At 42.3% G+C, this 22642-nt stretch overlaps 1 protein-coding gene and 1 long non-coding RNA gene across 2 annotated transcripts; both read right to left on the minus strand.

Annotated features, from left to right (window-relative positions):
• Window positions 1-4986: 4986 nt before the first annotated feature.
• On the minus strand, window positions 4987-5810 carry LOC133214992 (uncharacterized). The gene is made up of 2 exons (XR_009726292.1): window positions 5490-5810; window positions 4987-5356 (listed from the first exon to the last, which is right to left on the minus strand). It is a non-coding gene; the product is annotated as an uncharacterized LOC133214992 (long non-coding RNA).
• A 9777-nt stretch (window positions 5811-15587) lies between these two features.
• Window positions 15588-21460, minus strand: SDHAF4 (succinate dehydrogenase complex assembly factor 4). Its single transcript, XM_061358571.1, has 3 exons — window positions 21380-21460; window positions 18500-18652; window positions 15588-15862 (listed from the first exon to the last, which is right to left on the minus strand). Exons 1-3 carry the CDS (start codon window positions 21417-21419, stop codon window positions 15753-15755), a joined length of 303 nt encoding a protein of 100 aa, XP_061214555.1. The 5' UTR covers window positions 21420-21460; the 3' UTR covers window positions 15588-15752.
• Window positions 21461-22642: the final 1182 nt, after the last annotated feature.

Raw genomic sequence — 22642 nt, forward strand, 5'->3', positions numbered from 1 at the left:
CAATCTGATGAGTCCATGTTCAACATTCTGGCAAACAATCAGCCATGGAGTGTTTTCTTATTCCCCAAAGGCACATTGTTTCCATGTTTATTTCATTCTGATGTTTTATCTAGAAACCATATTTCTTTTTCTTGGAGAAAAGTGTACTGTTCCAAGTACATTGAAAGCCATGTGTTTAATTTACTGAATATAAAATGATCTTTTTATTTAGCAAGTGAAAGGAGAAAGTTATAGAACAAAAAAATCCAGCTAGATAACGGGTGCAGAAGTTACAGAGATAAAAAGGAAAAGATTCAGCATATAAAAATCACAGGGCAGATTTAAAGGCAGTTTTTAGTAATAAAAAAGACTGTAGAGCCTCCAAAACAAGTCCCGTGTCTTATTTCTAAAAACGATCTACACAATGTCCATTTGTTCGACTGCAAAATCAAGATCTATTTTCCATAACTCATTGCTTGCTTTTGAATCTTCATTTTGTGTTCTTTAATGTCACTAATCTGCCAGACTATTCTAGGGCCTTTGAAGTGCAGAAAGATGGTCTATTTTCAGGCTTTACTCCCATGCAGAGTTCCAGTATGCGCTGCAGGTCTTTGGAGGAGGGATTTGTCTCCTGAAATATATGAAGCATGTTATTGAGTACTCTAAAACACTGAAGAAAAAAGAAAGCAGAGAGATTCTAGGCTAAAAGAAAAGAATGTAAAAAAAAGAAGTGTGTCTTCTATGTGATGTTGAGTCTACTAAAGAGGACCATTGTTTAATAAGCACTGGGTTTTTCATTTCAGTATGTGTTTCTGTGAAGGCAGATTAAGGTTGTGGAGCAACAGAATTTACCCTTTCTGTTCCTCACAAAGTGCAGGTCAGATCCTATCATATGGAGTGGTTTCTACATTTCCTATGGCATCTGTTGTGATGCTGTAACAACTGCTCCTTCATACTAACAGCTTTAGTGTGTTGCTTAGACCCTCCTCATGTTCTTGGATGCTGTGCAGAAAGGGCCTTTCTTAATTGGGCCAGTTTTAGGAATGACCTGGGACATGCAGACTATTGAAATACAGTGTCAGTGCAACACTTGAAGATATTGTGTGTTAGGATAATTTAGACTCAAAGCTCTATTTAAAGATTGTTATGTTAATACAGCACATTTAATAATAGACTAGTGCTAGGCAGGACATAATTGCTTGCCCTCTGGGGGATAATTTGTAATGCGCAATGTTGCCCTTACAACTTTGATTTGAGATCATCCCTGAACCTTTAGTTTAAATGACACACCCAAGGCCAGCCATTATCGCACTGTATTCTATACATATAGTTGGATAAGACTCACAGTACAGTCTGATAGGACTATCATGTGCTATCTTCTAGCCTGATGGGAATTGTCTTTAATTGTCTTAATCCATGCATAGAGTATTTGTGTCCATGACAGCTCTTCAGTGCCAGGTAAGACTTTTGGTGTTCTCTTTGTTATGCAGTACAAGTGGTCAGCCTTAGCAGAAGGCTCTTAACAAGCAAATTAACAATAGTTAAGATTAAAATAAAATGAGCATAAAATGATATATATTAATATATAAATATAAAAGTAAATAGTATCTATTTTTAACAAAGACATAAAATATAATATACAAAAGTATATAAAATAATACACTTTTAAGTTATGTCAAGTAATACAAATTTATAGTTCTAACAAATCTGAGATTTTACCTAAGTGCAACAGTTCTTAAATTCTGATAATCATGCAGCCATGTAAACTGTCATCCTTTTGCCACGCTATCCAGTAGAAATCCTAATTGGAGTGCTAAAATGTACTGCTGAATCGTTTCAACTCACTCAGGGGAGACTTAGGATCATTGTGTGACTTTTAACCATTGGAAAAAGACAGAATAGAAATGGATTAAAATTGCATCTGATGGAAAGCTGTTGTTGGACAGGTGTCTTCCTCTGCTGTTTCCATGGGAGATGGTGCTTTCCAGTTTGATTAGACTTGGATGTTAACAAATATTTAGTTTCATTTCTAATTTGGGTCTATTTTCCATGAAATCTCACAAGATCAGCAGTAAGTTTTTCTGTTTCCCGGATGATTCTGAAGTCTTCTGTAAGTCAAAACACTGCAAGCAATTCATAACTTCCTCTGGTTTCAGCTGTGCCTCAGATAACCAAGCAGCAAATGGCCCTGGGTGTCACACCAGTACTGAAATTTATCCATGTCAGTGTTATGAGAGTTCTTTATATTCTCCATAACTTACTTGCTTTGCATTCCAATAGTTAAAGACAAGGTTTCATGTCCTTTGAGTTGCAATGTTCAGAGACATGACAGATTAACTAAACTGTTTAAATTGCTCCCTAATTTCAGGGTAGTTTGCTTGACATTGATGGTGTAATTAAAAATACAATTCTGAGCTTTTTCCGTGTTTTCATATCACGCATTTCCAAAACCTACTAGTATCATAGAAAAAATAATTTCCTATGGCTTTCTTCTTTGACTGAAGATTTAATTTACCTCACTTCTGCTCTGCACAATATTGTGAACAGGAAGATTTGTCAACACACGTAACGTGGGTTTTCTTGTACTTCCCTGTGATGTGTCTGGGGGTTGTACTCAGAGACAGCATCTTTGGATGAAATGGGTCTAATCCAATACAGACAGACCCAGGTCTGCTTTTAGCCAAGTCATTTCACCACCAACAGCTTAGTTTCTCCATCTATATGATGAAGATAATGTACTGACCTCCTTTTAAAGTGTTACCAGATTTATAGAGGTGAAGTGCTGCTAAAGAACACTTTATTATCAAGTTCTGCATCCTTGGAGCTTGGATTAAGTTGAAGGCATTTGCCTTGTGCTTATTTGTTCTTCCTGAAATACCTATCTGCTTTGTATTTATTTTTAGAAGACAGCATGAATTTCGAGATTCAAGGAAATGCTTCTTGCACTTGAGAGCCTCTGTCTTCCTTTGCTGACCCTTTATGGCATCAACCTGTCTCAGATATAGGAGTATTTCTGGCATGACTCAATGACTCATCTTAGAACTGAAGCTCCCAAGAATCAGGAGAGCAGAACTGGAAGGTAAGCAGGTTTTCTCACTTCTGATCCCATTTCTGGCTGAGACTAAAATACCCCATGTGACTTGTATTCCACACAGCCTAAGTTGAAGACTGGTACTCTTGATGTACGTAATTCACAAATCAGTTTGGGGGCATTAGGAAGTAGCCTGGCACATATTTCCAGATTACTTTGTGAGAAATACTACAGGAGCCATCAGCATGAGAAATAGCAGATGACAGAAAAATGCTGCGGCTGCCTGATGACATGTGAACAGTTTGGCCAGCTTAGGCAGGGGATCTATGGAAAGATGCTTCCTGAGTCCCCAGTGTTCTGAGGTGAGTACCTGGGAGGAGGCTGCAGGACCCTGAGCTACAGCTACAGCCAGCTTGCAGCCAGCAGTATTTCATGATGCTTGAGAAGTTCTTGCTCTCAAAAAAGCAGGGTGAAAGCTGCAGAGACTGCAGAGCTGGTCTGCAGCTGAGAGGTACCCAGTCAGTGGGTGCTAGCTGGGCTTGAAAATGCATGCTGGGTTCTCTATGTCTTGCTTTGGCTGTGGTGCTTATATGTGTGGAGCAGAGCCTTCTGGTTTAGTCCTAAAGCTACCACCTTTCATCTATGGTCAGAACCAAAAGGTCGTATTGTTTGCTATGGAAAAGCCCCTTGTTGGTTAACTAAAAAGAGAGAACAATTTTTTTTAAAGCATTTTTATTTTTATTAATACAAATGTGGATGAAGGAGAATATTTTAAAATATATCAGGTGAAATCTGCCTGTGCTTTGTTATTAGGGCACGATTGCTGTGAGGAGTCCTACTCTTTTCCTTTAAACTTTTGAAGATAAAGAACTTCCATAGCTGCAACTTGTTTAAACTATACTTTTATCATAAACACTATGAAAAAATATTGGCTTTTATTAGAAAAGTGAAGAACTTGAGAGTCAATTGAAGTTAAGAAATGGGATTTCTCCTCCTGCAACTAACCTGATTTTAATGTTAATGAAACCCTGACAAAAAAAAAAAAATCCCCAGGAAGGGTAAAAACTGAGGAATAATACTGAATGTTACAGAAAAGAACTGCTTTTAAGTGGTTAACAGAGCCTAAGGTGTTGCACAAGCACTGGTGAGATTGCTCCTTCCAAGTTTTATATCGGTCACAGACATACTTGATCTGAGGAAGACACGCAGGAACTAACAAAGTAACCACACACTGTAGACAGTCTGTGAATGTGACACCGTGGTTCAGTGTGTCAAAATCAGGGGTTTAGTTGATGCTTCCAAGAGGTCATGTGCTGAGGGTGCTGTGCTTGTTTTCACCTCAGTCTAACTGGTAGATGCAGCCTACCAATCTTCTCTTTCTCTCTCCTCCTGTGTGGCCTTTAGTGGAGCCCTGTTACACAGCTGTAGCTGAGGCATGCCCCTGTGCTGCATGGAGCAGCCTGTAGATGTTGACTGTTAGGAAGCCTGAGAAACAAACTCTTTTCTTCACAAACAAGTTGATCTGCACCCTTCTGAACAGCGTTACCTCAGATGTTGTTCAGATGTCTCCATGTTACGATGTTATGTGTCACCCTGGCCAGGATGCTTGCATTCAGCATTGATTCTCCTCATGTATTTCAGCTTGCATTGTCTTGTGTGTCCAGTGAAAATAATCCTATCTTCTTACTGTAAGGTTTTAGATCAATAATTTATCCATAATTCTGTTGATACCTATTTCTTCTTTGAGGGAGTGGACAAACACATGTTAATGCAACAATGAACCCCCAAGCAACAGTGTCAGCAGCCTGTGGAGCAGGGTGGGACTTAGTCTTTGCCCTGCTGCTTTCTCAGGCTGTACACAGTATCCATGGTTCTTTGCCTTTAAAAATATCCAAGAGTACTAACATCTGAGCACTTTTTAGAGATGTGAATGTATCACATTTGAGTTGATTCTTATTCAAGTAGTAAGCAAGGGGTATATGTACAGGTATATTTCCAAAGAAAGTTTTAATTACTCCTGTCCTCTGCAGACCCTCGTTCCTTACCCCATGCAGTAACTGGCATTCCCCACCATCAGCCAGCCTGAATAAATTCATTCACACAATCTTCATTGTTCTTGCACTCTTCTTGTTTTTCTTGTTCTTAAACACACTTCAGCCACAACTGACGTGGTTGAGTTCACATGACCCAGCCCTCAGAGCACTGCTGACCATTTATTAACAGAGAGAACACTGATTACTGAGTGTTAGGCTCTATGTATTTTCCAAATTCTTCCCGTTGTTTCCTGATGATGCAAAGGAAGTGTTTTGTGCCAGTTCTGTGACCATTGCAGAACAGCAGTGCAGCCTGTAAGTAGAAGAGCAAACACCACGAGGTGCAGAAGCTGCACAAGCCACAGCTGGATAAGAAGGTTAAGGTATGGGCTATATTTGGCCAGGAATTGTTTTTTAATGTCAGGGATACAGCAGACTGTGCATACCTGGGGAGAAACTGAGAATGACGTAGTCCTCCAACCTCCTGTTTTGGCACATGCAATTAAAAGGCAGGATAAAGATCATGGAAATAAGATGCTGTTCATATTAGAATTTCAGGTGGAAATAAAGGTAATTAAATAACATATATGAGTGGGATTGAATGCCATGTGAATACATAAAAGTGAGGATTCACCTATGAATGTAAATTTTTAAAACAGAACTAAGCAAAAGACTAAAATAATCTCCACTTCTCCACTGAGAAGTAAAACTGCATCTGACAGCATTTCAAATTTTGTTCTGCCGTTATTCTGAAGCATAATCCAGAATCACAGAATGATTTGGGTTGGGAGGGACCTTGAAGGTCACCCAGTTCCAACCTCTTGCCACACGCAGGGACACCTTCCACTAGACCAGATTGCTCCAAGCCCCGTCCAACCTGGCCTTGAACACTGCCAGGAATGGGGCAGCCACAGCTTCTCTGGGCAACTTGTGCCACTGTCTCACCACCCTCACAGGGAAGATTTTTTTCCCAATGTCTAATCTAAATCTCCCCTCTTTCAATTTAAAGCCATTTCCTACATGTCCTTGTAAAAAGTCTCTCCCCAGACTTACTGTAGCCCCCCCTTAGGTACTGGAAGCTGCTCTAAGATCTCTCCAGAGTCTTGTCTTCTCCAGGCTGAACAAGTCCAACTCTCTCAGCATGTCTCCATCGGAGAGGTGCTCCAGTTCTCTGACCATCTTCATGGCCTTCTTCTGGACTTGCTCCAAAAGGTCCATGTCCCTCTTGTGTTGGAAGCCTCAGAGCTGAATGCAGAACTCCAGGTGGGGTGCCACCAGAGAGGAGCAGAGGCAGAGAATGATGCTGTTATTGCAAGTAAGAAATACCTGACATGCCTTCTTGTGGCTTCAGTTGAGTATTTACAATAAGGGAAAAAACCAAACTCTTTATTCACATTGGATCCAGCCTCACGTACATTAAAGTCAGTAGAAATGTTACTTACTCAGGTCTCTGGTATCTCAAATTTGTTCTCTATACTACTTTCCTTAATGATGTTCATCTTTTTATTTACTATGTTTTTCCACTCAGGAAACACTACAAGTCCTCTTGACTAATTAAAGCATTAAAAAATGAACTGTAAGAAGCCATTTCAAAGGAGAAGCTGATCAAATGCTCCTTAAATTGTTTCCAAAGGCAATTTATACTTTTGTATATTACTTCTGTTGCTTGCCAGTCAATTTTGTGTACCAGACATAGGACTGCTTGAGCAACATGGGACCTGAAAGAATTGTACTGAAAACTATGCATGCAAAATAGCTGAACTATAAGACTATGGTAAGAGGTAATGGAAGACTGAAACAGAAAATGACTCCACCGCTGCTCTACAATGTCTGCCATGGGGGGACCTCTCCCAGAGCACTGGGGGATACCTCTGTCAGGTGAAGGATACCGGCTGAGCTGGATCTGGAATATAGTTCCAGCAGATATTGTTCTGTTAGTTTGGTGTTTGCCATCAGGTTTCCTCTCTCATGACCACAAAAATATGCATTGGCTAAACAACTCCTCAGCAGTGGAGACGAGACATCAGTATTTGCCTTGTACACCAGTCTTAATCTCCCTGTAACTTTTTCAGTTTTTAAAATGGTATCAAATATTTATAGATAACCAAGCTGCAGAAGAAACACCATTAGCTTTAGTTTTACTACCTAAAATATTTTATTATAATTGTTAGCTATCGAGCTTTGATACATTGTGAAATGGTTTCATGAAGTGCCAACCTCCCACACAAGGATGAAATCTGCCAACACTTCTGGATTAGGTGTGTATATATACGTGAATAAGGATATGCAAATGTATGTAGATATTCATGTTCTAGAAATGGTTACAGTTTCAGTTTCAGCTCTGTGTGGGAGGCTGTTATTGAAAGAATTTCTTTCCATGGAGAGGAACAACATACACATTTTGTTTTGCCAGAGACAACCAGAGAGGAGAACCACATATCTGGGACTTGTCCAGAGTACCAGAGATGCAGGAGTCCAGCCCACTGTCTGTAGGGTAGCCGCGAGTGCTCGGGTAGTTCCAGGGACAACCTGGGCTTTGCAGCTTGCCTGCCCCTGGAGAGGACAATGTGGGGGTGCAGCTAAGCCAGACTCAGCTATCCTGCACCCACATGGGATAGCAGGAAAGATCAGTGAGTCATCCTGTCTGCAGCTGCTTGGGTTTGCCTAGCCCACAGCCAAGGAATGGGGGAAGAGAGCTGAAAGTCCTGGGAGTGAGGCGGTGGGAAAGGATGATGTACTGGGAATTGGATGCAGCATGGAGGGAGCTGTGACATTTAGTGGTATGCTAGGTCATACTGTGCACGTCTTATTGTTCACAGGGAACTAAGTTGACTGGCTTCCCACAGAACTTGTTCTTGGTGTATGCCACCAGTGACACTGCTGATGAACATGCTGAGCGACCTCCTTGGTCAGCTGTGGGTTTCTGAACTGAAGGAATCCCTGCCAGTGCAGGGTTGCAGGACTTCATACAACAAGGAAAAGGCTAGGGGAAACTCTCTAATAGATGTTACAGTGACCTTGGCATTCAGCAATGGAAGCAAGGACTCCAGAAACAAGGAACTGTTTGCTGGGGTTCAGGGTACAGCCCCTGCAGCATTTCAGCCCAGGCCTGGTGCCACTTGAGGCAGGGATGCCTGCTCCTGCCTCCCTCCCCTCCTCTGCTCTCCATGCCTTCAGCCAGCATCCGCTGGCAAAGATCAGCCCAGCACTGCTGGAAGTGCTCATGGATTCTACCCAGTACACATAAGGCAGGCAGCAGAGGTGCTCCCACAACACTCCATAGATGAATGGTTGTGATCCCCTCCCCAGCATCCACTTCTCCTGCCCTGGCACAACTCACCTGCCTTTGGTGGCAACAATCAAAACATTTATTTTCTCTTCAGCTCCAAAGTGAATGAGGCTGGGGGGTAGAAATCAAACAATGAGGCATTTTAAGATACAATGCAGCATGTAACAAGTGAGTAGTATATCCACACAGAGGGTTACCTCAGATAGGTATGATGACACAGCATGCTGCCTTAATGCTCTGGTCATCTCATTCTCCTCTCCTTATTTCCAATAATATGGGAAATAAAATACTTGTTCTTCCTTTGCATCCCTGCACTGTTGCGCTTTCTGGCTTCCTACAAAGCACCACAATCACTGTGCGAATCCTGCTCAGAGCATTCTGGTTTTCCTCCTTGCACAGGGCTTGCGGAGCGCAGCAGCAGCTGCTGCAGTGAAACAGGTATTATCCACACTTCACCACAAATGGTTTTACAGGAAGGACCGACCATCTGGTCATCAGCTGCCCAATGCGCATTTGCTTGTCCCCTTCTCCTTTTCAGTGTGTCATTCAACCTCTCCCTGCCAGGTGCTCTCCCACCAGAAGTCTTCCTGGGTGAGGGGACAAGAGGATGCAGCACCCCCAAAACAGCAGCAGGTGGAGGGACCTCTTCCAGACCCCTGTTCTTAAGAAGGAATAAAGCCCAGCTTGTCTTCGAAACGGAGACGATGTACAGGACCAGAAGATAGCTGCCTGGCCCAGAGAGCGACCTTGCACTATTACAAACAACTGTGTTGGTACTCAGATGAGACGGTCAGGCCCAGCGCCTGAGCTGACATCACACACAGCAGCCATGTGCATCACTAATGGTATCACTTTGTTCTGTGAAGCCCATTTACTCAAAACTGTGCCTTTTAAGAGATGGTTTTGCCCACAGTAGTCATTCACAGGTGACCCTACAATGTACTGCTAGCCAAGACTGTCCTACCTTAGCATGGGATTTCTCTGCAAACAGAGCCATCAACCTGTAAATCCACCCAAGTGACTTGTTTTGGCACTGCCCTTGTCCCAGCTTGTTTGGGACCTTCATCAATGGCCAGTGCAAGGAGACCTTAACATGAGCTTGTGTTTATGTGTAAAACTTTCAGGAAGACTGGTGCTATTTCTCAGAGGCATCTCTCTCTCCCTCTTTGCATCCTTGACTTCCCACAAAAGCTACATTTTAATGAGGAATTTGTATTTGAGAGTCACAAGCAACTGGAGGAGTTCCAGTCCATGGGCTTATCCTTTTCTTTGACTATCAACAAGATCTTCACATACAAAATACAAATTATCAGAAGATTTCCTTTAGAGAAAGGAGGAAGAGGGAGAAGCACCTGCAATGTCGGATTAATTTTATGAGGTATCCTGTTGCTACTCGAGAGGAACTACAGGTACCTATACAGAAATGGCTGCAAGGATGGCAAAAATCAAAAGCAGGATTAAATAGCATGAAATTTCATAATAAAAGAGCTGTAGCTGTCATTACCAGGCAGAAAAAATTACTTCACCGTATACAGGGAGGATGATATAAGAGGCCTGCCAGACCAAACACTCACCTGTCATTATACTGCAGTCCTATCGCAAGGAAAACATCTGCAAAAAAACCCCTGTATGAAGATCACAGACATACTGTAGAACTTGCAAGTGAAAGCCCTGAGGTAAAGAGTAGGCTAAAAGCAGGATGTTCCCTGAGCCAAGCAACATTTGCTTATGTATCTTCTGGGTGATGGTAAATTTTTCGCCAGCTTTCAAATGGTAAACACATCACCCTTTGTTCTTTGACCTCTCGCAGGGAAGTCACACAGACCAAGGCTTTGCTGAGCAAATATGTATTTTTCTTCCTAGTCTGCCAGTTTTATCTTGATCTTGGCCCCCCCTCTTTCAGCAGCACAGCAGATGAAGGCAGCTTAGTTTTTAGGTTGACACTCCATCCCCTCCCTACTGGGGAAAAAAATCCCCATCAGTTCCTAGGTTTGAGATACTTGCTGTCACCCAGTATAAATATATTCAGTGTTACCCTCCTGGCTGTATCATGTGGTAGACATTTGTTTGGGAGGTAGACAGGCAGAAGGAAAGTCCCTGCTTCAGCGTTCTTCCTCTCGTTTTAAGGCAAGGTGCTCAAGAGCTGGCCCTGAGCGCCCCCTTTCCTGCCAGCAGTGCTGGGGATGGGCACAGGCAGCAGCAGAGCTGCAGGTCCCGCTGCCTCGCTGCAACCCTCCCTCCTTTGGAGAAGGCAGTGGGCAATTCCCACCTCGGTGTCACGAACACCCCAGTTTCTCTGCTGTCCCCACCACAAAGCTGACAGCTCTCCAATGGCATCTTGCTTAGGACAGCTGTTTAGGCAGCCTCTGAAGTTTAACGGAGGGGATGCACTTAAAACTTCCTCCCATTCACCATCTGTAATGAAGAATTCATCTCCCTGTGCTAAGATGGACTACTCTGCAGAGGCTCCACTGCAACTGATTATGAAGCAAGCACAGATGGCTACATAAGTCACTTTGGTTTAAAAGAGCTGATTAGGAGAGAGTCCCAGTATAAACAAGAGCTCATTATTAGAATTAACCTGAACACCAGTTCACTTCATAGCTCACCTAATTCTGTCAGAGACTAACATTTGAAAATTATAATGGTGTTTTGATGGCCAGGTATGTCAGTTTATTATAAATTTATTTGTTAAGTATGAACCTTAAAGAACTTATTTGAACACTCTCATCCTAAAAATGGCAACACTAAAATATATGGTATTTTACAGGCCAGAGACTACAGCTGACTGGGAGATTTAATGCCTGGAAAATGATGTCAAAGTCCTACTGCTCTAAGCTTTAACTGGCATTCTGGATGTTCTCTGAAGGGAAAAAATAAGCTCTGCTCGCAGTAGAAAAATGCAGAGAGATGCTGAATATTTCTGAAGAAAATATATATGGTCAAAGTTATCCATCAGCTTGGTTTCCAGAGGATGGGAAGCCAATATCTGCACTGCCCCACGACTCCAGAAGCCAGTGAGTAATTTCTGAACTGTTCTGAAAAGGTGTCAAGGAGAGTAGTTTCCAAGGTAATTAAGTTACCATAGCTGGGAATGAGGAACAAGTAATGCCCCAGGCAGGGAAGGATGGGCAGAAAGATGCTCCCTCTCCTGCCTGGTGGGGACAATGTCAATCAACAGAGAAACATGGAGGAAGACAATGGAGCTACAGGAGATGTAGGACATTCACAAGCAACAAGACTTCTTTAGTTCTGCTCTTCACAGCACTTGTTTTAAATAGAGATCTTTTCTCAGGATTTGCCAAAACCTGATTTTATAATGATGCTCCAGTTTCTACTGTGCCACCCTTTCTGCAGCAGAAGTCCTTGGGAAGCTTACACACTACCACAATGTGAGAGTGAGAAATGCCGTGCCCACATTACAATGCAGACTGCACATCTCAGCTGATCTGACGTGAAACACCAACCACCAGCTACACAGAAGTATTGTCATATTGCATGTTACAACAGCATGAAAGCAGCCACAAGTTTTGATGGTTTTGATCGCCATTAGCACACAGAAACACACCTCAAACCATTTCCTTACGCTTTGGTATGTTAGCGATTAATGAACAATGACAAAACCCACAGGACTTCCAAGTCCTCCTCTCTTATGAATGAATACAGTTTTACTATTTTCCTGACACTACAGAACAAACTGTTGTGGTCCTTTTTAAATGACTATACCAAACAAAGTGTCATGACAAGGCATGTAACAGCCATCACTACAGATCGCTCAAATCTGTGATCATTTCTTGCAGTCAACTGAAAAAGCAGTAAAGTTTTATAACAACATTCTACAGTTCTTTACAAACATCTGCTGCCATAAAGGGTAATTTTACTGATTCACTAGACAATAAACCCTGCGCTATAACTCAGTAAAATCAGCACTGAAATATGTACTTTCCAAACAAGGCAATATAAAGCAAACATTAACTGTAGAGTGTAACTTTATGTATTTTGTAATAAGGTAATCACAGAGCAATTCCTTCAAACAATAAAGGCTTTGTCATTTTAATAATGTGCCAGATGTATCTATGCAAACTAGCAGAAACAAGTTAAACTTTAAAACAGAAAACCTCCTGCAGAAATGCAGCTTTCGGTAAAGAAACCAGAAGGGAGCAGCAAAAGCATCCTCCAGTACTCCCAGAATCTGCTCATGCTGGCAGAACAACTTTCCTTTGTCTCCCAAAAATGTAACAGCAAGCAGATACAACCCCTGTTGCTTTGCACTGTTTATACCAACAGAGAGCTACAAAAATAGATTCAATCAGTGTTTATGATAAAAACATTGCTGTGGCCAATCTAATGGCTAGTGCCATAAGCCATTGTTGTAGCCTAATGCTGTATCCCACTGAATCACTAACATTAATCATCTGGGAAGAGGAGGAAGGCAGCACTTAAAACATGCTGGAGTGCTTTTGCATTGGCAGATGATGCAGAGACAACTGTTCATGCCCTATCCTTGTGTTGGCTGTTGCATTCAAACCTTCAAACCATGACTGGCTTTGACAGGTAGGACAAGTGATTTTGTGGGATGTTATTTTAGACTTAATCATGACCAGAGCCTAGGGCTGCTCTGTTTGGTAATGCTGGACTGACAGAGCACATAGAAAGGAGCCTTGGCTTCCCCTTTGCTGGTTATGTGTTATTTTGCCCAAAAGCTCAGTTTCTTATCTCTTCCTGACACATTCCCTAAACAAATGAAACAAATACTTGGTGGTTACTGGCACTGGCCAGGAACGAGGGCCTGAAGCTCCTCAAGATTGAAGCAGTATCCTCCATTTCCTGAGCACAGACTCCCTGACAGCTATTCACAACACTGATAGCAAGGGCCTTCTTATTCTGAGAAAGGAAGCAAGACCCCTCCCTTTCTGAGGCACTCTCGCTGGTACAGACAGCACTGAGAAGTAACTTTCAAATCCCATATCCTCCTTGGATGGGAGGGTGTGCCAGGAGTGCTGAGAGGCAGGCATCTGCAGATACGGAGGGGCCTGGACAGCACTCAGGTCTTTCCTTAATCACAAAGCAGGTGGAGGTGGGAGGGAACTAACTGGAACATAAAGGAAAGCAAGGAAAAGTGAGGCCGGTCCTTTATGTGCTAATTTAAACAGGTGCAATTCTGCAGCTGCTGTCCGTGCTGAAGGAAGCAACTCGAACTGAAAACCAGGAATGTGAGGAAGTTGAGGTAGGTAAAGGTTTACAGTGTATGCTTGGAAGGTGAGAACCTGGCAAGAACTCATGCAACCATCCGTAGATGAGGAGAGTCAGATTCAGAATTCAAAACCACAATAGCTGTGTTAGCATTACTGCCTCTTCCCCAGTTAAGATGTTCTGCCTGTTAATAATGATGCAGAAAAGGCAGAAGTTTCCAATTAAAAGTTCTGCTTCCTGTTTAAAAACATAGCGTGTTGTGTGATGAAGCATTTTCCAACCCACCAGCAAGTGAAGAGGCAAAGCATTACTAGCAGCATTTTAATGAACTGTATATATTAAGGTTTAAAGACAGCTGACCCATCACATATTGAGATAAATGAAAATGACAACAGATTTTGTGAAATTGTAACTATTACACTACCGAAGAGGAACTAAAATGGCTTTGGCAGGAAAACAGACCAACTCTGGTCAAATAAACACACCATCCAAACCATGCTGCAGAATTTAAATTTGTAGAAGATTAAAGGTTCAAAATGTAATCACCACCAGTTACCATCTCGTATGGAAAACAGGCTTTAGTAAACCTCATTTTGCTCTTCAGCGAGGTACTTGGTTGATAAGCCTCACTGAACAGTCTTAATACTTTAGTAGAGCATCGCTGCAGTGAGACAAACATCTTGACTTGCAACCAGGACAATACTATGTTGATAAAACACACATCAGGTATACAAACAAGGTAGATTTCAGTGGGGAGCTCCCCCACTGGCTGCAAGTTGAGTGAGTTCTAGGGAGTTCGTACACATCTGTGATAGGACTAACACACCCTAATGCTCTAATAAAATAATGCAAAAGGCAAAGCAGAACAAAGCCATGCCTGCCTACACATAGCCAGAGCAATGCAGAACAGACACCACGAAGTAAAGCTGTCTTTCAATTTAGATACAACTTGCTTTGGCACAGCAAAAGGGAAAAAGTACATATAGGGAAAAGAAACGTGGGTCATAGAAAGGGAAGTGGTCCCGGGCTCTCCAGGAAATGTATGCAGCTTTAATGCCCACTGTGGTACTGTGGCAAAACCAGCTAATAGGAACTGTGAATATATCAGCTGGAGCATGTACAGTAAAAGAGGTTGAAAAATCTGCAAAACACTAGGAAGGAAAGACAAAGGGATGAAGAAAACATTTACAGCTGAAGACTGGAGAAGATCCATTTGTTTAGGCTATCAAAAAGAACTAGCACAGAAACAAATTGGGCGTATGTTCACACATTTTAATAATGACAGCTTGATCATATTAGTAAGTACCCACACAAGTGGGAAATTTGCACTCTGCTACATTATTTTCAACTGGGCAAAGTCTTGATTTATGAACTGATCTCAGAGTGACTGAAAGATACTTAGTTCAATGCCAGGTAACTTAGTTTTAAGACCTACGATATCAGATCTTCTAATGTATTCAGTCCTCTTTCACCAGGCGGTGTCAGAAAGCAATGGTATCCTTCTCCAAGCAGTATTTAGCCTGTTTTCAAGCTGGCATCTCCATTCATCAAGGAAAAGATACTGCAAATAGCACTGACAAACAGGCAGTGTACTTTAAACCAGCACAGAGCACCCCTACACTACTCAGCATCAGAAGCTGATCCTCTCAGAATTAAGCCTCCATTTCCATCCTGCCATTCACAGCCATCAGCCAGATGAGATTAAGTTTCCCTTCCCTCCCCACAAGCAAGAGGAACCCCAACTTGTTCTCACAGAGACAGAGGGGGCAGTTCTTGCCTAAGGTCACTTTTACCAATGAACCACTGTGCAAAAGGTTGAGATCAACCCCATTCTGATCTACTTGGAGGTGGCTGCACTTCTGATAAACAGCATCTGAAGTCACAAACTGCAGAACTCTGCCAGCACTTTTGAGACATTACATAGATGTTGAAATACATAAAGAAATCCAAGCCCTTAAACATCTCATTTCACTCTTAATTTCAGATCACTATTTACATCTGCATAATGTAAAGAAACAGCATTAAAGATCAGGTGTACCTTGAGCAAATAATGGCTCCAAGATTTGAGTTGCACCATCATGTTTATTTACATAACACCTCTCAGAAAATTCATCATCAACATGACAGAAACAAGCAGCTTCACAATAAACACAGGTAAGATTTTTCTGTACATTATATTTTTCAACAACTAGAAATGTTTTATTAGCTATACAGACACATTTATACATTAAAAATCTATACAACGTCCTTTTCGCTCCCAGTCTCCAAAACGTGTAGGTTCAGGGCCTTTCGGTCCACCCCTCTCTTTTGTGACAGGATTGATTCCATCAGGGAATTCTAAAATGACAGGGGAAGTTTGTTAAAACACCTATAATGTTGACAAATATAAAATGTCACCACCTACGATGTTTGCCTTCTCCATTTTCAAATACAAAATAAATTCTCTTGTTTTAAAGGCAATCCTGAGTTAAACATTTCCAAGTCATAGAAAAGTGATGTCAAAGAGTTTTTTGACTCCAGTCAGCAACACATGTGATCATACTCAGCTATGCAAATAAAAAGCAACTCATTGTCCAAAGGCACTGGAGCACCACAGCTTCTCATTAATTGCGAGAGAGAACTCATGCTCTTCAGGTACACTGTACCTATGCTCACTACATCCAACCACCAGCTCACTTTCTGTGTTTGCTTAGGTTCTAATTTTAAGCACTTAGGTTTTTTGTTTGAATTTTAGTCAAGATTTTATTATTCTTGTCTCTAAAGCACTGTATTTTCATGGTTGTTGATTTGTTCATCACCACCAGACTAGACGTCCCTCTCACAGGAGGCACTATGAAATCCTAAATGGCTAAAATTAGAGTTTTTACCTTCTAAAACACAGCTCAAGCTCTGTAAGTTCCTGCAATGCCCATTCAGGAGAGGGCGACTCTTCGTTAGTGGGGTATGAATGGGGCTCTCAGATCTCTCTGGTAAGCAACATGCTAAGCTTGCATATGAGCAGGTGCTGCTTCTATTCCCAATACCCTCCTAGCTCATGCCACCTACTCCAACACCATGGAGCTTTCTGCACCTCACATTCAATATTGTTACGCTACTCAGTGCTTTGTTACTCAGGGCTCTCTCTGAAGAGTAGTAAACTCACGCCACCTGTGCTGCACCGTGGCCATCCCACCAGGCATCACCAAGCCATGTAGTAGTTTCTGGCACAGCACCATCCTGGGCTGAGTGTTTTCTCATCCTGCATTAGACGGCAGGGCTCCCCAAAGCTGCTGTATCCCACAACCTCCCTGGTCCGCTGATTCCCCAGAGCCTCCCGTACACATGCATAACCTGGGGCTCCCTCAGCTGTATTCCTCATTCAGCCCTGGTGGGCAACACAAGTAATGAGAAGCAGAGTTGAAAATGAGAAAAAACAGCAGAAATCCTGGAGAGCAGAGAAAAAGGACAGTGATGGAGGGAAACTCATGCAGCTACAGGCTGTACAGAATGATATACTGGGATGCCTGTTTAAAAATTCATGTGGATCAGGACAGGAAATGTCAGTGTATGAACTCCTCTGGCAGTACAAGAAGCGCAAATGCATCCAATATTGTTTTATAGATGTCATCATCCCAATATGCACTACTACTGATATGCTGACAGCAGATGCAGAAGCTCAAAACATTTCTCCATGATAGCTGCACAGCACTGGGAATTCAAATCACCAGCTGAAACCCTTACACTTTTCCCTAACAACACAATGGGAAGTCATTATAACAAACCATCGCTGGCATTACATGTGAAAAATATACAGGTACAACTAAATTTAAAGCCAAAATAAGCCTTGAGTCTTGTACTAAACCTAGAACAAAGCAAAAAGCAAAATATAATGATTATGCATTTGTTTTAAATGAAGCAGTGGCGACATTTTTCTTCTTGGGAATAAAAGGACAAGAAATTAAATAGCTGCTTGCACAGTAACTCCAACTCTGAGTCAGTTCTCTAGTGAGTCACAATGTGAAACTGCAACTATTTTGGAGATGATACTATAATTTTTCAGTCATTTTGTCATCTGGTAATTCACAGTAATCTACTTATGTATTAAAAAAGCTTGTCCAAGAGGCTCGAAATAGATAAATATGTTATCACTCCTAGCAAACAGCAGCAGAACATCACATTGTGGTGAATAAGACAAAGCATGACAGCACTTTTAGTTGAGGTGTATTGGGTCAGGGTCAACCCAACAAATATGGGAATATGGGTAATTAAAACCAAGGAAGAAAGAGATTCTTTCTTCTCCTCTCTAATGAAAATAGAGTATTGTCTCCAGTGACTTCAGCAGCGATGTACATGTACTTCAATCTTGTCAGGTTCTCTAAAGGCAGCCCCACTAAGCTCCCTGGAACACAACACGAACAGCAGCAGTTCATTAGGTCTCCCCTGACACTCTTGGTGGCTCAATCAACTCAGTATCTGTTGTTGCCTTCCAAAACACTACCTAGGAGAATGGCTGTCCATGAAATACAGCATGAATCAGAAATCTTTTGTGGACTAAGAAACAGAACAGGCTTTTTGGATGACAAAAAGTAACTGGTGCCCTCATCAGTCTAGCACCACAATTTACAGCTGTACTGTAACAGACCAATACCAGCTACATTACTTGGAATCATGCCATGGTTCATGGTGGAAAGCACCTTTGGCAGACATCTGGCTCCAGCCTTGCTCAAAGTTGAGTAGCAACAAGAGGAGAGGGATTACAGTTTTTCTCAGTGGCCTGTCACAGTGCTCCACCACCCTTGTCCTGAAGACTTTTTCCTTTATACACCATTTACTGCAGCTTGGCCCCACTGCCCCCTCTTTTTTTCAGAGCCATTAAGCTTAACAAGTGAATATGAAGTGTGCTGCAAGCCTATCCCTCTTCTGAAACCAACATCAGCACTGCACCTCAGGTTCTGCTTTTAAAACACGCCTTGCAGTTTGTAAAATATGACTTACTTTCCAAGGGTTCCTTCTCTACACTGAATTCCTCCGGTTCATCAAATCGACCTACTGGTAACTTTGGTTTCCTGAGTGGCTGCTTAGCAGGTTCCGATCTTCCTCCTGTCTTACAGCTGGTGCTCCTCTGAGAACTGCACAACAGTGATAACTCTATCAAACAAAAGGACATGTGCAGCATCAGTGTGAGGGTCATACTGTTCAGAGCACCTCTGAAAAACTCAGAAAACTTGAGAAACAGGGAGCAGAGGGAAGGAAAACAAACTCCAAATATTAGTTTGACATTCAACTCACAAACACCTAAGCAATCAGCACCGATAATTATTTCTGGCCCTAGAAACATATGTAGGCAAAACTGTGTGAGTTGTGTTCACATAAACAGTGTATTTTAAACTTATCTTCACTGTTATCTTCTTGTATTTTAGACTCTAAATAGTAATTATGCTAGCATAGGCCAGTACATTCTGTTTTCCTGGAAAAGTCCTAACCTCCCCCAAGAAACCTGCCGATTTCCAGGTCTTGGCTCATTTCCAGCAGCTCTGAAGTCATAAAAAGCTTCTGCTTTCCCAAAAGAAAGTTTTAAAAAATAAAAACGCTGTCCCCTCAGTAAGAGCTTTTCCAGAACGCTGGTAGAGAATAGCCAGGTTTCCCTTATGATGGTAAAAGAGTTCAGCTGGTAGTCAAAAGCAGGACAACCTTCCGGTACATTTAAGTTAAATTATGTAACTGCATGCAAATGCTTTAATTACAAACATAAACATCTTTCCTTTAAAGCCCTACTTTTATAACATAAATGTAGGAGAAAACCTATTAATATCCATACCTAAAGTTCTCACAAGTAGAATAAAAATGGAGGTGCACAAATACTGCAAGTCATAAATCACAGAATAGTTTGGGTTGGGAGTGACATTAAAGATCATCTAGTTCCAATTCCCCTGCCATGGGCAGGGACACCTTCCACTAGACCAGGTTGCTCAAAGCCCCATCCAACCTGGCCTTGAACACTGCCAGGGATGGGGCAGTCACAACTTCTCTGGGCAACCTGTGCCAGTGTCTCACCACCCTGATAATAATGTAATTCCAATAAATTCAAGAAACAATTCAGGAGTCATAAAGAAGCCAACAAGTACTTACAAAGATCACTGAAAATGACTTCTATTTCTTCATTTGGTTAAAAAGCCAAATGTCCGCAGTGAACATAAACTACCCTCTAAAAGTATTTCAGCTACATCGAAGTGCCTAAAGGGGGTCTGACTTAAGAAGGAAGACTCAAACAGAAATGCTCCCTGTACCGGCCTTGGTGCAAAGTACTTGCAAGAACTATTATTATACCTTGCTGAAGAGATTGTATCAGGAAACCTTCTCAAGCAGTGTGGACCTGACTCACCTATATATACACACCCACTAACAATCCACTTGTATTCCCACAATCAGCATATTCATTCATCTTAAGATACTACAGCCTTAAGGTTAAACCGTACAGTCACATAAACAGTACTATGCTGCCAACTGCTGCCAATCCCTGGAATGAGTAACTTTTTCTTGCCTTAAGCATGACATAATGGACTATCAACAGTGAGGAACCTACTCCTTCCACAAACATGGGCACTTTCTACTCCTGCCAAGCATCTTGTCATTCTTCAGCAAGCTGAAAGAGAAGCTAGCTACAAAATTAAACTATAGCTGATATTCTAGACCAAGTTCAAATAAAAGTCAGGTTAAGGTACTGATATGAAACTGATGATCTCAGTCAACAGAGAAGCAGCAAAATCCCTTTTCCTATTTGTAATGCTTGATATTGTTGATCAAAATTTTTCTTGACATAGAGGTGACAGAAGTTCAGCATTAAGTACCTCTGAAAAAGGCGACAGCAACAATCTACTGTCAGTAAACAGCATTCTATAAGCAGATCTTTGACTCCTTCATCCTTTATGAGCTATCACAAACCCAACCAATTTATTTATTATATGCCTGAATTTAAAAAGAAGTTGAGAATTGCAGGTTTTTAAAGCTGCTGCACAACCAACACCTGTAATATACAGTTTTTCCAAGTGGTCCTCAGATCACAATTTATCAAAACAAAGCCATCCCTGTGGCAGGAGCTGGGCACTCGGGGCATGCTCGGGGTGAAGAGAGGAGCACCAGCCAAATCCTGCCATGAACCTGATGGCCAAATAGAGCCTATAAAGACATCTAACATTCTGCACACCCCTCCTGTCTGTTTCAGGAATACTGTATCGGTAGAGATCACAGAAGTCTCAACCGGATGGAGAAGTGGTCTGAGCTGTAGTGCTCTGGAACAGCCTAAGATGTGTGTGCATGTGGGACATACACTGTTAGGCAGGCTACAGGCTATCTTATTTGCCCTCCAGCCTGGGTTTCTCCATGAACAAATCACCTATTTCCTCACATAAAGGACACAGACCAGCTTCCAAAGCCTCAGTTAAGTTCCCTCCAGCTACTCTACAAATATAAAACCACGCGTTAGTATTTTATTAGAGTTTAAAAGTTTGTAGCAACGACAGAAAACCTTCAGAACAATGACGCCGGGCAGCAATAGATTTGCAATATAGGGGAGAATATTAGTATCTGGAATTAATAAAAAACCCCACCCCCAAACAGAAATCCTGTAGAAAAAAAAAAAAAAAAACAGAATAAGAGGGGGAGGGAGCTGTGGGCTGAAGAAGCGGGGATCGGGAACGTCCCCCCTCACACGCCGCCATCTTAGGCACCCTTCAGCAGCCCCAGCGCCAACAGTCGCGGGCAGTAATCACCCCACAGCCTCTCGCTCGTAACTCCCTAAGTGAGGAAGGGGAGGAGAGGCTGAGTACCCCCTCAACGGCAAAGGCCGTCCCCTCCCGCCCTCCGCCCGCCTCTTACTCGCTACCCCGGTCACTCCGCGCAGCATTCGCAGAGCCATAGCTCCGCCGACTCAAAACACCCGGAAGAGCGGGACGACGAAGGCACGGCGCAGGCGCGATGTGCATGCGGAAGCAGGAGGCGGTGCTCGCCGGCCTTGGGGGGGGGAAGGCGGTTGAGGTGATGGCGGTGGCTTGGAGCGGCGTGGTTTTAAGCAGCTTGGACCACCAGTCTTCCCCGCGCCGCGCTCCGTCTCCCATGAACGGAGCGGAACGGAGCCTGGGGATCCAAGTGCTTGATGGAAGCAACGCCTGGCTCCTGGAGATGCTCGGGAAATAAGCTAACTCTCCTTCCCCACTCCCGCCACCCCCAAAACCCGCAACAAAGGCGTCTTCGTCTCTTCCGTACAATAGTTTATGGCTGAAAGCACCTATTTTTTCCCAAACGTCTGCATATAGATATATAAAATGAAAATTAAAATCATTGTTGAAAAAAGGTTACGAGGAAATAAATATGTAATCATTGAAATAAATTCAAAGTTACCAGAGAATTATTTACATACTGTAATTATTTTAATATAATCAAAGTTACCAGAAAACCACTTGAATAGCAGTAATTTAATAATAAACTTTCTCTCTGTCCTATGCCCCAGCTGGTGGCTTTTCTGCACTCCAACAGGCATCATCACCCTCCCAGGAAGAAAGCAGCAACCAAACCCAAAAGCCGACCCAGAACATTTAGACCAAGTCTTCTCAGTTGCCCCTGGAAAAAGTAACACAGGTTAATCATGGGCTGGAGCTGCAGTTAATTTTCTCCAGTTACTGTTTTTAATATGGAAACATTTGCTTTTTGTCATTCCCAACTTCTCTTGCTCTTCCATAGAACAGAATTCAAAACACTCTGTCCACAGGTACTAAGCTGCAGAAGGTAGCTTTCATTCAGCCCTTCTTGGAGTCTAAAACAGCATTTTGTGTTCAAATCTAGAGTTTAAGAAAGTGAATGTCCTTGGTAAATTAACAGCAGCAACACTCCCTTGAGTTTATTGCACTACATCTGGCACTGCCTACACACCGAAAGGGACTGAATTTAACACCCTGCTTTATGTGTGAGATTTTCTCAATCAGCTTTTTATAGCATGGTTAATTGGACATTAGAGACCAGAAACAATAGGAAACCCCCTTCTTTATTCTGACAGCAAGATACTGTGCCTCTGTTTCAGAAAGAGGAATTTTGGTGGTTCATGCAGAAAAAATACACCCCCTGGCCAAAAGCAGCAAGAAAAAA

The sequence above is a fragment of the Neopsephotus bourkii genome, unplaced genomic scaffold, assembly GCF_033783945.1.
Source record: "Neopsephotus bourkii isolate Nb327-2 ecotype Australia unplaced genomic scaffold, CSIRO-AGI_Nbou_v1 NB_947, whole genome shotgun sequence".
Lineage (NCBI taxonomy): Eukaryota > Metazoa > Chordata > Aves > Psittaciformes > Psittacidae > Neopsephotus > Neopsephotus bourkii.